Raw genomic sequence first — 17,466 nt, 5'->3', positions numbered from 1 at the left:
TATTAACAGGTATGCATACATTGTTTCATATGTCCCTCTATGTATACCATAAACACATAATGCATGCATATACAGTATTTTATCTAAAGAGAGAAGGGAAATTAAATGTTCAAATCAATTTGAAGATGATTTCAGAAAAAATTGTACCACTCCAATATCTGTTAAAAAAAAAGAAAATCCTGGATATATATGTATTTTTCTTTCTATTTTTAAGGTATTAAAATGTTTTAGTTTGCAGGAGCAATTGGAATTCTTCAGAATGTCAGGTAAGTTTATTTAGAGTATTTTTTAAATACTTTTATCTATTTATTTTTTATTTGAGTGTAGTTGACACACAATGTTACATTAGTTTCAGGTATACAACTTAGTGATATGGCAAGTTTACACATTATACTATGTTCACGATAAGTACAGCTACTATCTGTTCCACGTTTATACAATGCAAAATATGTTTATGCACAGATTTTAAAATATAGGACATACTACGCATGCTGCTTACAACTTTTACATAATAAAAGTAATAGGAGCAGAAGATAACATATAGAATTTGGGCAGTGTGACAATTTCACATGTGTGCTGTATAGATATCCCAGATCCCAGGATAACTAGCTGCATGCTCTCAGAAGTACGGAAGCCTGTGTGGTCAACCCTTCCTCTAGAACTGCACACTTTATTTCCCTCATCACTTGGAGACCTCTGATCCAAACTTATTTTAATGGTTACTTTTTTAAATCTTACTTACATAGCTATTTCAGACCTTCCTCCTTCCTTGCAGACAGATCATGCCTCTTCCTAATATTTTGTTTGCTACTGTGTGAGTAGCAGACATCACAAGACAAGCTCTGCAATGCAGCAGGCTGGCAACTCTGAGATGGTCACTTACCCTTTGAGCATCAAGTGCCATGTAAGTAAAATGGGAGTCACAATACCTGCCCTGCCTAACATATAGCACTGTGTGAAGCCCGGAAAATTCTGAAAACTGCAAAGTCTATTAGAAATCTAGAGGATTGTTACTGACAATAAACACAAGACTAATATACTTATTCCAAAGTCATCTACAAATTCACTCTACTTTTCGACTCCTTTTTCTCTTCTGAAAACAGACATTTGACATACTGTACCATACTTCCACCTGCTATAGGCAAAGAGTACAGGGTGTTAATTCCCATGTGGACAGCTCCCATAGCCACATGGGAAGATCAGGGCCCTTGCTGAACTACTCACTGGGTATTTGGGTAAGAATATTTTCTAAGAGTAAACTTTTTAGTTAAAGACCTGGTTTTCTACTCTACTTCTGTCATGTAGTAGGTTGCAGAGTTTGCTGAAGGTATTTTATGTATTTAAGCCACAATTTTATCATCAGAAAATTAAGGATGATAGTAATGGCTTCAAAGAGCTATTGTGAACATTAAAAGAAATTATGCATACAGTACATTTTAGCACAATACATAACAGATGATACTAAGCATTCAACAAATTGACTTTACAATTTATTATTTATAGTATTATACATAATATCGTACCGTAACATTATTCTATACCATAATAATAATTACTATTAGTGTTAGTTCTTTCACTATTGTTTTTATTATTCAGCCTACTTTTCTCAACGGATAGGGCAAGCACCAGTGCCACAGTATGCAAAGATTACATGGTCAGTTAAGCAGGAATTTTCCATAGTCTAGAATATCATAGGGTTTTCTCCTTGAACACCAGCTACCTATAATGGAAAAACAGGTGCTCTCTTGCTGCTGAAACATCCTAGAATGTTCTTTTCTACAAGAACAATTGTTTTATATACCTCCAAAAACATGTTTAAATGTAATGTTGGTCAATAATTATGGAAATATGAACTTTGCAGAGACCATCAAAGATACAAAATCAATCTGACCTGTGGAAAATTAGCTTGGAACCTGGGCTCTTCCATACAAATCTTCACAAATCTCTTTTGGGTAAGTTCATCTGGCTTTGCAAATCCTTCAGGAAAAGATTCACGAAAATGTTCTGAGAGATAATCTTGTAAATGAATATTCTGGTAGTGGGTTCCATTAAGATTGATGCAGCCAGGAGGGTGGGTATCTAAATTAGTTTGATACTTCAGCAGCCCTCTGAAATTAAATTAAAAAAAAAAAAAAAGAAGGTGAAAATGAAATGGAAATCAGGGGACATAGTATGAGAAAATAGCCTCTTTTTCTTGTTAACTTTCCATAGCATTTATCTGGAAAGTGCTTTTCATATATCTTACTTAGGAGCAATTGAGAAATCCTAAAACTTTTAATTAATTCTTTACTATGGGACTAAACCAAGATTTTTAGCCCTTAAACAAAGGCCACAAAGACATGGTTGGGAAGAATACATCAATATTTCCAACTACTCTGGAATTTCACAGCCTTTATTTCAACTCTATTAGGCATTTGTACAACCATATACAAGTTTTCACTTCAATAAATACTATAATAATGAGTACTTTTGCTATATCTTCAAACACAAATGGGAAAGTGTAGGGATCATATTTGATTTGGCTGAGACTGGATAAATCAGACCTTGGTGATTTACAGAGAAATATTAAACAAACACAATAACAAGAACTAGAAGTTGGCATCTCGTTTGGTCTGCAAATTAATATACAGCAATTAGACCCTACCCATGTTTACTTTTCAAAATTTCTCCATAAAGAAGACCATATAAAAGACTCAAAATAAGTAATCAGGAAGGAGGGCCTAACCCCTAAAATCAATTCTGATTGTTGTATATTTTCTGACATTCTAAGACAAACCATTCTACTTTCTATGTTTGTATAAAAACATAATAAAATTTTTTTAAATAAATTTTTAATAAATTTAAAAAAAAAGTCAAGACCTACTTCATGGGAATAGTGCATCAATGGATAGATTATATAAAACATCAAAAAGATCACTACTGCATAAGCAAATCTTGAAGGAAAAAATTAAGATTTTGAAAAGCACTGGAAATTTGTCAGTGTGTTTTAGCTCTATTTTAAGGCCATTAAAATTTTGGTGTCCAAAATTATTTTTCCTAGTTAGCCAAGAATATATTTTTAAATTACTCTTTAAGTTACCAAATAATTAATACATTTAAAAAAATGTATATTTTAAGAACATCACAGCTATAGTGATTTTATAGGTGATTTTACAAAGATAATATTTGGGAACAACAAAAACTATAACACGAATAATAAGACTAAATAGATCCAATATAGGAAAGTTAGAAAGGGCCAAGGCAGTCTTTTATGGAATTCAACATCTACTCAACCTGATCGTTTTCCTTTTGCTCATGTTCATTCCTTTTATCCCTTCTTTTTACATTACTTTATTCCTTATAACTAATCATAATGAAGTCATTAAAGAGCATATAGTATATGTTATAGTATATCATTAAGGAGCAAGATGTATTATGTAACATCAATGGCAGGCCACACACCCATCTTTTAAAGTAATGTAGTAGATATGGCCTAGGTACAGAAGAATTAATTATTATTACAGAAATGTGAACCAAATACAGAACCCTTCATAGAATTCTAGTCATATAAAACAATCATTGTGGCATTATAGTTAGAAAACCTATGAATTTGATTCAGCGGCCATTACCCAAACCTGTTGCTCCTAATGACCATCCCAAGGGTGGTGGTTATCAGGTAGGTAGGTCAAAAATCTCAGACATTTATTCTACTAGCCTCAAATTGAACAACCATTGGCATAATGCACTTGGTACTATTCTAGGTGGTTCTACAAAGTTCAGTAAGGAGTCAAATCTGGCCCCTGAACCTCTAAACAAATAAAATCTAGTTAGAAGACATCTTGGGAGAAGCTGAATGGAATTGAGACCACGAATAACTGGAATAAAGTATTTTAATACACCTTAGTAACGTTTGGTAGACATCAGGCCCCAAAGCAATTCATATACATTTCACATATATATGCAACAACTGCAAGTAATTATTATTCCCATTTACAAATTAAGAAACTATTTTCATAGATATTAAATAACACCCCAGGGTCACATAGCTGGTAAGGGGCAGTGCCAATATCTGAACCCATTTCTGACTGAAATTCTAAACTCTCCACCTGTCACTATACAGAATGTTAATTCATTGGATCCTTATAACATACCTGTGAAAAGGTAAGGAAGAGGAAGATTAATATTTATTAAGAAAGTATGTCAAGAATTTTTTAAAGATCTATTTCTCACTTAAACTTGAAAACAAAATAATCATACAGCATAAGTGTTTTGATTTCCCATTACACAGATGAGAAACTTAAGGCTTTGTTTGGGTAAGAAATTAACCAAATGGCAGTCTAAGCATGGGATTCAGAAATATCATCTCCTTCCTTCTACAAACCTATATCATATAAAGCAAATCAGTTGATTAAAGAAGTAGACATCAAGGAAGAAGTTTCAAAATGAACAAACGCCTGGAAATAAAGTCGGATCGTGTGTGTGTGTGTGTGTGTGTGTGTGTGTGTGTGTGTGTGTGTATTGGATGGGGCTGTTTAACACACCAGGAAAAGGAACATTATTTACTCCTCCTAAGTCTTAACAGTGTTCAGGTGGGCAAGACCCATGTGCTGAGGTCCTTAGAATGACAAACATTACTATGCAGTACAAATCTTTGGGCCAGCTCAGTCAAACAAAACACTGCCATTCCTGGTATTTCAAGGGCTATGTAATATGGTAAAATCCCTTTTTACTTTGAAAGCTGTATGTTACTTTTAAGCTACACTCAAGCTAAATGGCATATTACCTCTGTCTTAAAACCCCATTAAAATGTTTTCTTTGTCTCGGTTTGTAATTGTTGCTAACAAATAGTCATGGATAAGAGAGAAAAGATCTATAGAGAGACAATGGTAACAAAAAACATCATTCATTAAAAAAAAACCCACAAGCACAGAATCTCAGGTTAGATTTGGCTAAATAAGGTAGTAAAAGATACTGATGGGTTCATATGGAAGGATACTGGCACATTCCGAACTCCGTATTTACAGGGTAAGTGCTGGGCATACCAGACAGGTGCTTCATGCCTCACTGCCTATTTTTTTTATAACAAATTTATGTGGTAAAGATCAGTGGCCCCATCTTAGAATAAGTGAACACATTTTGAGCTGTTATCTGCCTAAGACCACACTGTCAGCCAGTGGCCAAGTCCAAACAAAGGCCATGCTCCCTCCCCTGTACAAGGCCAACCCTCTCACCCTTCCATTCTTCCTATGAACAAAGACCTATGAAATTAAAGACCAACGTATATATTGAACAAAAATTTACTGGTGCAGGCAAATACCTGAATTTGTCACATTATTTCATTTTAATTAACTTAAATTGAGTAGCTATGATCAGACATGAAAGCAGTAACAACAAAAAAGCAAAGTGAGCACATATTGGAGATTGGTAGGGTGACCCTTGAGAGTATATAGGGATGGTGAACTTTGATTATGAAATTTGGAAAGGGATTCATGAAGGAAGCAACTGAAAAATGTGAAGATGTTAATGGTTTAACAACAGGAGAATGGCATTCCAGTAAGAGGGATAGTATGAACAAATGCACATGGTTTGCTCCCAGATTAGTAGAGGGGATCATGTCTTATGCATTTACATATCCACCCATATGTCCATACTCACTGCCAAACCCTGTCCTCTCTCTAGCAAGTTTCTGGCAGACAGTAAATCTTCAATGAATTTCTAGTGAATTGATTTTAAGAGCAAATAATCCCATAATTTGTTTGAATATAACAAGTGCATAGAAGTTAAAATAAAAAGAAAATATTCTTGTATGTTTTATTGTATCTTTCATATTAAATGATAAATAATTTGAAAGGAAAAACCAGGAAGGGAAAAAGATGTCCATGAATGGTAAACAAAGAGTCTTGCCAACTTAAGGCAGTGACAGAGCAGGCGGTAAGGGGAGGAAGCACACAGACCGTGTAGGAATAGGAATACTTATTACTCATTTTTTTTTAGTTTTATTATGTTCCAAAGGACAGATTTTGAAATATCTTTGGAATGTCTAGTGTTCTTCTATCATGAGAAATCATGGATTTTACGGTGTATCAAATACGTGGTTGTGGATGCTATTATTTTTGTACTCATAAGGATTTCAAGATGTGCTTTCAAAACTCAACAGAGTTTCAAAAAATAGGTTTCTTTCTTTTTGTCCTTTTTTTCCTTAAGAGGCATTATAGACATACTACCATTTTTTTATATGACAAAGTCACAGAAAATAATACAATACACAGAATAAATCCCACTAGGTTACAACATAGAAATCATAAAAATATTTTATGGCAAAAATTAAATATTACAAAATGCCACACTGCAGAAAGGAGAAACACAAAATCATTCCTACTTTAACTGCACGTTAAAAATGTCTAACAAATGCAGTGTCACTTACGTAACCTTTATGCTTGTGATTTTAAACCTTTTTTACAGTGGAGAAAAAAAAAATCCTTGTCCCATGAGGAACCTACTTTTTTCCTAGTATTCTATAACACAAAATGTTTCTTGTCTTTACAGAAAAAATAGAACAACCTGTTTCAGACACTTCTTTTTACTCTGCTTCAAGTACAAAAAAAAAAAAACAAAAAGAGCTTAAGAAAATACACCCTAATTCATCACTTCAAAACCCACTGGAATTCACTGGATTGTGTGGAATCCACTAGAATGCACACTACTTAAGGTCAAGGATGTGTCCTGTACCTCAGCTGCATTGCTGGTGACTAGAACAGTGCATACAATCTATAGCAAGCATTCAATATCTATTCATGGAATGAATTACTGAATGACCAGAAGTGTACAAACAACTTTTTGTTTTGGTTGTTGTTGAAACACATGATTGAGTCATCATCTGGTTCTAACAAACACAGAAGGGAATTGGAACTCATAATCCAGCTTCAAAAAAGATGCCTAGATGTTAGGAAATGATATTTAGTAAATAAAGTAAACCATGTATACAAGAAATAGCACAAAATCAGTCTGCAACTTACATCATCCCTCTTTACCCTTGAGTACTGCTAAGTTTGACCCAAGATTTCAGCCCTGTCCTTACCCTAAGCCAATTCTTATCAAGCAGACAAATTATCAAGAGAGTCAAGTTATCAACCTACTTACTTAGTAGCAGCATGTAGAAGTGGAGTGCTTGCCTCCACTTCCAGCACACATCAGGGAAACCCCAAGCACCTGAGTATGTATCAAACCAGAGCTTTTATTCCCATCCCTACTTGGTCTGGTCTAGCCAGCTTCTTGCCTCTGCATTCTCTCCTGGGCACTTGCAACTGATGCCTGAGTGTATTCGCATCCTGCAACTTGACTGCAGCACATACTTTGTCTTGTTCTTGCTGATGGTGTTGTCCAAGACATGAGACTAGGCAACACAGGGCCAGCATCACAGGTGTGTGACTTCTGCAGTCTCAAGGAACCTTCTCTTAGAAAGGTCCCGTGGCTGGTTCAATGCTCTGTAGTCACCATCTTGAAATACTTAGTAATGTTTTATCAAAGAGCCTCACAGTTTAATTTTGCAGTGGGCCCTGCAAATGAAGTTGCCAGCCACAGACACTATGCAGCTGGCAAAACTAACCATTAGAGCCTAAGAACACAGGCTCAAGACCAGAATGTTTCCTAAGTGTGTGAAGTGAAATAGGCCATTTTACTAAACAGGCCATTTTACTCTTTTTTTTTTTTTTCTTCTCATTTCCCTTGGCTGAAAAAGTGAGATAGCACATGTTACTGTCTAAGTCACAATATAAAGGAAAGGACTTTGATCTCTTGGGAAGAAAAAAATATGTAAGTATCCAACATATCTTAGTATATCCTCTGCTTTCAGGCTTTACAAAACTGGCAGTGGGAATAAAAGGATTACTTCACATTTCAGAAAAACATGAATGTACTAAAATGTTTCTTAAATGTAGACCTTGTTCCTTCTCCTTCCCTCAACTTTCTTACCCTGTACCTCCAGCCAGGACCACTTGTTATTATGCATAAGGTCCCAGGAGGAAAACTGAGATTAAAATTACGTGAGAAAGTATTTGGTCTGAAAACTCACTATTTCTATCCTCTAAGTGGAGGAGAAGTACACTCAGTTTAGACTAAAAATTCATGAACAAAAGTAGCTTATAGCACAAATGAATTTATGTACATGAAAATGCTCTGTATATACTATATCTACCTATACATATGGCATCCTTATGGGAGAAAATACCACATGACCTCAATACTTACCCCTACTTTTTTCCAGTATAAAATATCAGCAAAAGTAAATAAATCATAAGACCTTAGTCCAGATTGGATAATATAGAGGAATCATTTTTACACAAAAATGAAAAACAGTCCTACGAATAGGAACTTAGAAGTGGGGAGAAAAAACCACTTCTTAAAGATCATATTTGTATAGAACATGATACTATTAACATATGGGAAATATGTAAATATTATATGAGGGAGATTTGAATCTCATATAAGAAAGACCTCATTCTCCAGGAATTTTATTCACCCTATATACTTGGATGAAAAATTCAAAGGCCAAAAAGTAAAAGAAAACAAAGAGATGAATTTTTTTTCTTCTGTGATCCAAAGAATTTTTAGCCACAGAATTACATAAAAATCCCCAACAAAAATTTGCCAATCTACAAAACAACCAAAACAGTTAAGACCTAAAAGTTAATTCCTCTGGCACAGGAATTGATATTCTAGTCAGTGTAAGAACTTATTACCCAGACAACAACAAATATAAACGAGAGTCCCAAAATGGGAATCCAAGTTCCGTTTAAACAAATACACAGATTATTTTTTATTGTTACCGACAGTGCTTTGATAATTGAGGAAATTTGGAAGAGCTTAGAAGGACAACAAATTCCTAGCTAAAAGCCAATTAATATAATTCCCCTTAATTCAACACAAACTGAGTAATGCCTTGTGAAAGGGATTCCCTTGATAAAAATGGGTAAGAAACCTGACCCTCAAAAACACCATAGTTTACCTACGATATATCATTGCTGTGTTGCTTTTTCTTTTATATTGGAACTCACAGACACATAATGGGGTAGGCAGAAAACAACCCTGGAATTTTCTACCATTCAATTTCGACTTCAGCTATAGCCCAACATTCTCCCTTTTACATAAGGATTTACACAGTGTATACTTTTCTGTACTTTAGGATTTTTGGTGGTTATGTGAAATTCCTCTCTCCCCTGGATATTTTCAAGGAGTGTATCTGTAGGTTCTTTTTTTTTTTTTTTCTCTGAGCAATTCCCATTCTCCTTAATCTATATTGTAGCAATGACAGGCACCATTCTGAGGCTTGGTAACAGACTTTAAAAGATGTAGGGCACCTGGGTGGCTCAGTTGGTTAACTGTCTGACTTTGGCTCAGGTCATGATCTCTTGGTTTGTGAGTTCGAGCCCTGTGCCTGGAGCCTATTTCAGATTCTGTGTCTCCCTCTCTCTCTGCCCTCCCCTGCTCACACTCTGTCTCTCTCTCTCAAAAATAAATAAATATTAAAAAAAAAAAGATGTGGACCACCTGTTCACTGGATGAAGAGCCACAAACCCACGGTGTGTAACAAGAATACTGGTGAGAGTATCTCTTCTACTGTATTTTTATTAGCTCTAGTATAGATCCTAGCTTTAATCATTGCTATTTTCAAGTTATGTAGAATAATTTTGGAGGTTAAAATACTATATAGATATAATTTTATTATTATATACTTACTATATGCTTTAACAAAGTTGTACATTTTAAGACACATTTATAAAGCAACACAAAAAAGTTCCATTTTCTTACAGTTTTCTGGGAGGACTATATTTCAAAACCTTGAAATCTATGTAGCTTGTAACAAAACTGAACTTCTTACTCAAAATACACAAAACACACACATACACACTCGCCAACTTTTATAGATAAATTAGAAAATTATCCCAGATTTTCACATGACATGAATATACTTCATTCAAAAGCAAAGTACCCTCCAAATCATGAATAAATAATTCATTAATTCAAGAAAAGTTTAGAAATTAAATGCATAAATTTTGGGGTCAGAATGTGGGTCAATCCCCAGCCCTATCAGGTACTAGCCAGGTGCCTTTAAATAATCATTTAATTTAACCTTCTGTGCCTCATTTTCCCATCTGTAAAATGACCTCATAGTGCTATGAGATTAAAAAAACAAAACAAAACAAAAACAAAAAACAAAAAACTCCATATGTGTGCATGTGAGAGGTTATATATGTATATATGTATGTGGCATAAATTGCTAAGAACAGTACCTGTAACATTGAATATTATATAAAATTTGGAAATTATTAGCAATAGTATCATTATTATCCTCTAAAATGATAATGTAGGGGCACCTGGGTGGTTCACTCTGTTAAGCGTCCAACTCTTGATTTCGGCTCGGGTCATCATCTCATGGTTTGTGAGATCGATCCCCACCATCAGGCTCTGAGCTGACGCACAGACCCTGCTTGGGATTCTTTCCCTCTCTGCCCTTCCCCTGCTTGCACACATGCACACACACACACACACACACACACTCTCTCTCTCTCTCTCTCTCTCTCTCAAAATAAACAAACATTTAAAATAAAATAAAATGATGATGCATAACCATATTTATCAGTAAGTTCTCCTTACAGAAACCTTCATGTGAGAAGAAAATTGTCCCAGTGTTTCTAATTTTCCCCACAATCTATTGTTTCTAACTTTGGATAAAACAAGTGAAGATATAAGATGTATCAATGTAATATTATAGCTCTCTAGTAAAAACCTAGCTTAGGCTTCATTCAGTTATTTTTAACTTCCTTTGGGACACAAATAGCTTTGGGAATCTAATGCAAGCTACTGTGGGGGTGGTGGGTGTATTCCAGGAATTCATGGATCCCCGGCACCCATTCAGTGATTCCTAGAGATTATGAATCCAAGTAGAGAACTCCTACTCTATTAAAAAAGAAGTAGGATTTTGAAATAGAAATAAAGGGCATCAACGTTAAAATAATTATGCACACCTAGTAGAAATTAAGCATCTAGAAACTATTCAGAACAGGTCACTTGTTAAGGGTGACACGTAGTATACAAAAGATTTAGCAATTCCCATGAACGTGCAACTCCTCAACCTTCTACCTAACATGGTAAAGCACATCCAGTTATGATCTCTAAAGTGGGACAAAGCTGGGCAAATCTACTGTGTTTATTATTTGAAGGTTCTAGGCTCCCACGTACCCATGTAGAGCCCCTATTTGAGGTAAGGTTTCCTTTTGTGATTCAGTCTCTCTAGAACTTTCCCCTATGCCTAGGGATAGGTAGAATAACCATATGTCCTGGTTCAGCCACAAGTCACTGCTTAATTATCCACAGTATCCCATTTCATTCTCAGTGTCTAGTTTGAACAATAAATTATATAGCCAATTCAAATCTAGAGGCAATGAAAGGAAAATTGAAAAGAAAGTGTAGGGAAATAAATTTTTCTCTCCCAGTGCTAGAATAGAATTGGCTTAACATAAAACCTCTGGGCCTTCCTTTCCCTGGGCTTCACCAAATTCCCATTGGCATTTTAAGTGCAAATGCCTCTCTCTAGTAGGAAGATCATACAAGCCAGTGTGGGTGAAAAGAACACTCAGTGCAAGTGGCTTCTAGAAGAGAAGATATTTGGAATCAGCAACTTTCAGCACTAGTCTATACTGCATAAATACCTCCATCCCCCAACAGAATGTTCTTAATTTCCTTCTCCTAAGGGCATAGTAGAAGGAGGATAAGCCAGTGCAATAAGCCTAACCTCATAAATGTTTGTCTAACCCTGGTTAACTTCTTGAGCCTAAACTCCTATGAAGCCAACAGTGCCTCTCGTTCATTAATGTCATTGTTGACAAAGGCTGCCCACTGTGTCCCCCTGGTTTAAAGAACAGATGATTTTAGAAACATGCACATGGAAATCCATTCTTTTAAATCCCCCTAGAAAACATGATTCAAACAGAATATAAATCACACTCTATAATGAACTCTTGTCAGCAAATAGTCCCAAATGGCAAAGAGCTCTGTCTAAAAGAATAAGTATTATGTAATATATAAATAATATGTATTAATTTATATAATAAAATGAGGTCTGAGAGCCCCAGCAGAGCTAGCACAAAAAAATTATTTATACAATTAGCTGGCTCTCATTGCCACATGTGCTTTTGAGAAGGCCCTTCCCCCTCTCTTTTTAAGAATTGTCACATTATAATTCCTCTCTCATGTAAATAAAAAAACAAAATACAATTATTATCCACCCAACATACAAGCTAAAGCCAGTGGGTGGTGACTGTGGTAAGACTGAGAGGCAAGGGTGCCAGATCTCATTTACAATATGTTCTCTCCACATGCCTGTCAAAGGAGTAGGGTTAGTCTCTCCGCTGAGGCTCTGTGACACTCATAATTGCTTTTCACTCCAATATCCCTTTTATCAGTAAGTGAGAATGGCAGTATATATCTCCTCCTGATGAGTTTTTCAAATGAAAATAAAGAAGTGTCCGGTTACATTCATGTCTGAAAAGAGGAAACAGTTTTGGCTTTTTTTTTCCCCAAACGTCTTCCAAATTGAAATATCCATAATATAGCACACAAATAGCAAACCTCCTAGAAAAGTGTATTAAAAATTAAAAGAAAAAAATTCCCCAGGAGGATGCTTGTCTTGCAAATCCCAAAATAAACCTTTATTGTTAACACCAATTGAATTTTTGAGACCTAACAATGTCATAAAAAATGTTGCCCTTTCAAGGAATATTCTTTTGATCTGCTAAGCTGTTTTCATTATACATTTATCAGATTACAGATAGGAAAATCTGGGCTCTTCAAAAGTGCTGTGTATTTATACAAAAAAGATTCTTCAAACAGTTAAATGTAGAGTTTCATCCTAATACAGCTATTAGTATTGGTATAAGTATAATTTTTTTTTCTAATACTTGAGTATGTCTCTATTATGCCTATATTGCTACATTCACTTGTTTAAACCTGAGACAACCTTATAATGTAGGTGACTTTATTAATCCCATCTAATAGTTAAGAAAGAGGACAAATTATCTGGCAAGGTCATAGAGCTATTAATGGTATAGCTCTTAATTGCCATGCTGTACTGATCTCTTGAAAAGGAAAATTAGCATATTTTAGATACATTTGACCACCGAAAAGACACATCTGATTGGGTTTGTATGAAATGTGTTCTTTTAAGGATGTCACGCAATAAATAGATTTGCTGAGAAAGAATTTAAAAATTCCAAAACATAGGTAACAAGTATAAAAATTAAGTTAAGCTAAGTGCATGGATAATCATGGAACAAGACAATCAGGTCCTAAATAATGACCGTAATATTTGCAGCGAGAAAGATAAACTTTCTATGTTGCCAATGTCATATTACATATACCAGAGCACTACATTTAGTTTGGTTTCCAGCTTTAAAAGGGATACAAAGTTCTCTCTCTCAAAAATAAATAAATCAGTAAAAAAACTTTTAAAAAAGGGGCTCAGTTGACTAAGTATCCGACTTCGGCTCAGGTCATGATCTCATGGCTGGGGAGTTGAAGCCCCACATAGGGCTCAGAGCCCTGGAGCCTGCTTCAGATTCTGTGTCTCCCTCTCTCTCCGCCCTTCCCCAACTCAGGTGCCTGTGTGCCTGCACGCCCGTGCTCTCTCTCAAAAATAAATAAAACTTCAAAAAAAAAAAAAAAACTTTAGAAAAAAAAGGGGGGGGGGATACAAAGGAAGCCATACCAAACTGCAGCCAGCCTAATTTAGTGATGAGGAATGTGGCCTCAGGAATCTGATGATCCCTGGGTTCAAACCCAAACTCTTCTACTTATTATGTACGACTTTTAACAAGTTCCTTCACCTCTCGCTGTCCCTGTTCTATCACCTGGACAAGATATAATAGCAATAATGATAATAATAATATAAAATATTAATAATAATGATAACAACAGAATATTTTACCAGGGTTGTTGGGAGGATTTAATGAGATCAAACATTAGTAAGGTACAAGATAAGTACTCAATGAATATTAACTATGAATATGTATTTTTTTAATTTCGAATAATGATGAGACTTGAAATATCATAAAGCAAGGAACACATGAACATAATTTAAAAGAGAGGGGACTGAATTTTGATGGCCTACAGAGTCATAGACATCGAAGTCATTGGATTAAATTAAAGTAAAATAAATTCTGGCTCAAAAGAAAAAGAACTTTGTGAAAACAGGAGCCTCCCAAAGACAGAATGGGCTTTTCAATACTAGATATTTACTTAGATTGCATGGGAGACAAAAATCATCTTTCTCAAGATATCGTTTAAGCTTCCTTCAAAACTGGAGATTCTACAAAAGTAAAATGGACCTTTGAAAACCATCAGAAGCAACTGGTCTTCCTATTGCAAAAGTCTGCTTAGATAGAGAAACTAGTCAACAATTTCTCATGGCTTCATCCTTGAAGTCTAAAATTTTCTAAAATTTCTAGCCTACATTGATTCTTCTGTTCTTTGAACTACTAGAATTCTTGAAAATAAAATATGTTTATGGCTGGAAAATATGCAGTCTAAAATTCTCTCTAGTTCTTTTTTAAGTTTATTTATTTATTTTAAGAGAGTGAGAGAGCACGTGCACATGGGGGAGGGGCATGGAGCAAAGGAGGTAAAGAATCCCAAGCAGGCTCCATGCTATCAGCCCAGAGCCTGACACAGGGCTTGATCTCATGAGCCAAAATCAAGACTCAGACACTTAACCAACTACGCCACCCAGGCACCCCTCTCCAGCTCTTTCAACTGACGTTTTTAATTGCAAACTAATTACCAACGCTGGAAGACTAAAGATCATATATTGTTCTTCTATACTTCATTATAGTAGTTAGCACACTGATGGAGAGATGCCCAGAAAATACTGATTTCCTGTTCCAATCTAAAGTATGCTCTTTAACAGAAATCTCAGTATAAATCCAAGAAACTTACTTTGAATAACTGCACCTTACTCATATAACCAAAAGTTATAGAATGAAATTATCAAGATATTTCATAAGCAAAGATACGTCTAAGTTCTCAATATTGGCACAAATGATAATAATTTCAACAGATTTACTTATAGACAGATCCTTTAGGAATAAAAAGACTTTTTTGAGAAATGTTTCATTTTGAAAAAGCTGTAAGATTTACCACTAGTAGGGGCGCCTGGGTGGCTCAGTCGGTTAAGCGTCCGACTTCAGCTCAGGTCAGATCTCACGGTCCGTGAGTTCGAGCCCCACGTTGGGCTCTGTGCTGACAGCTCAGAGCCTGGAGCCTGCTTCACATTCTGTGTCTCCCTCTCTCTCTGGCCCTCCCCCGTTCATGCTCTGTCTCTCTCTGTCTCAAAAATAAATGAACATTAAAAAAAAAATTAAAAAAAAAAAAAACACAAGATTTACTACTAGTAAGTTTTCCCACACCAGAAGCATTATCTGTGTGACTGTATTCAAAATTTAACGTCATTGGGTTAAAAACTTTTAGCTATAAGAAGAATAAGTTTTGAGGATCTAATGTACAGCATGATGTCTACAGTTAATAATACAGTATTGTATACTTGAGATTTCCTAAGACAGTAGATCTTAAGCGTTCTCACCAGCAGAAAATAAAAAAAAGGTAACTGAAGTGATATGAATGTGTTAATTCACTTGGTTGGTTGTAATCATTTCACAACATATATGTTTATCATCACATTGTAAAAAAAAAACTTAAATGATATATAATTTGCAATATATTATAAATATATTATTTTGTCAATTATACTTAAATAAAAATTTAATTTCATAAAATTGTGCACTATACAATGCTTATAGGATTATGTATTTGTTGTATGACACTGATTTCAATATTAGAATAATTGTTTTTACTAATAATATATAATTATTAAATTGGTATAAGAAATTGATTATATGTAATTCATCCCGCAGATGCCTTTGTTATTTCTTTGCAAAAATGAAAGTCACTTTCTGTTTGTGACCCTTGTTCTACAAAAGTAAAAGCAAAATTTAAGAAGGCCTTCTTTTATGTACAAAAAATGAAGAACTCTCAATACAATCCTCTTTAAGCTTAAGAAATCTGTTTGAACTCCTGAACCTGTAAAAAAATTGACTCTATTTTGAATTACAAAGAAACAGACATTTTCAGTTTTAACTTAATACAACATAAAGGCAAAAGAATGCATAATTAATTATACTAAGAAATGATTGCATTTTTCTCTCTGTTACAGATAGATGTATGAAAGAGATCACAATCCCAGGCAAATCAAGATATTAACCTTTAAAAAAAAAAAATCTTAACACTAAATTCTAAGTACAGAGCTCTCTAAAAATACAGAACCTAGCAGTTAAAAAAAAAAAAAAAAAAAAAAGGAGGTTTTGAGTAAGAATGCCTGAATTTGTATCCAGGATCCATCAGTTAGGTAAACTTTCAGAAGTTATTTACTCTCTCTATACTTCAGTTTTCTGACCTGTTAAGGGGTTGTGACAGTATTGTTTATCTTCATAAAACTGTGATCCTTGGAGACATAAAGTATCTCAATTATTTTGAATTTATCCTTGGCATATAGTAAGCATTATGTAATTGTTTTCAATTACTGTTATCATTAGTAACATCTGCTTACTCATAGTCCATTTTATGATAATAGCTCTGACAGGCAAACAAATTTTTTGTACAGAGAGATTTCTTGGTGTCCTAATAGTCCATAGAACATATTATCCCCAAAAAAAAAAAAAAAAAAAGGGAAAAGAATAGAATCCAGAGCTTCCACAGATCATGGCCCTCTTCCCTGTGTGGCAGGAATGACTAACTGGAAGCCATGATAATATGTGGCCATGCTTCTGATGCTCTACAACTGTATGTTCTAGAACCCAGTATAGAACAAATTGAGCCAAGACATGGAAGAGAGACCCATATAAAACTGCTATTTAAATCAGTGGCCTCCAAAATCAGAGGAAAAAAAAAAACATTTTGAACATGCACCCTGAAAAAAATACATAATTTATGTATATGACCTACTGTACTGACAAAGTACATTATAAAACATTCTGAGGAAAAGATTAACAGCAAATCTGAAGCTTTCTCCAAACACTGTCTCCCTGGAAACATTTTGGGCTATGATAAACAGGGAATGCCAGCTGTGTTTCCAGGCAACATTGTTTATTAATGGTGGAATGCATTTGCACCAGGAAGACTATGAATGAACTATGTAGGACTCACAGACCTCAGTTTCCTGTGTGCAGTGTATTCTTGTAACTGAGGGTATCCCTTGAAGAGATCTGGGCCGCTACCAAGAAACTGGTTCCTATGGAGCATGAGTCTTACCCAAAGCAAGGTAGTCTATGCCTTGGAATTACTTATTAATTATTATTTATTAATCTCAAAACTGAGCTACTACATGGGAGGTAAGGGAGAGGAGGTGGGAGAACCAGAGAGACCATCACAGAAGAACGACCT

At 34.9% G+C, this 17,466-nt stretch overlaps 1 protein-coding gene across 3 annotated transcripts in view; it reads right to left on the bottom strand.

Moving 5' to 3' along the window:
• NOX4 (NADPH oxidase 4) overlaps window positions 1-17,466 on the bottom strand; it is a 165,705-nt gene that overhangs the window by 102,817 nt on the left and 45,422 nt on the right. For all 3 annotated transcript variants that reach the window (XM_030333009.1, XM_030333010.1, XM_030333011.1), the window contains one exon: window positions 1,892-2,108. In XM_030333009.1, the coding sequence (XP_030188869.1) occupies window positions 1,892-2,108 (217 nt within the window). The remainder of the gene's footprint in view (window positions 1-1,891; window positions 2,109-17,466) is intronic.

The sequence above is a fragment of the Lynx canadensis genome, chromosome D1 (assembly GCF_007474595.2).
Source record: "Lynx canadensis isolate LIC74 chromosome D1, mLynCan4.pri.v2, whole genome shotgun sequence".
NCBI lineage: Eukaryota > Metazoa > Chordata > Mammalia > Carnivora > Felidae > Lynx > Lynx canadensis.
This window is presented reverse-complemented; position numbering and strand designations above follow the sequence as displayed.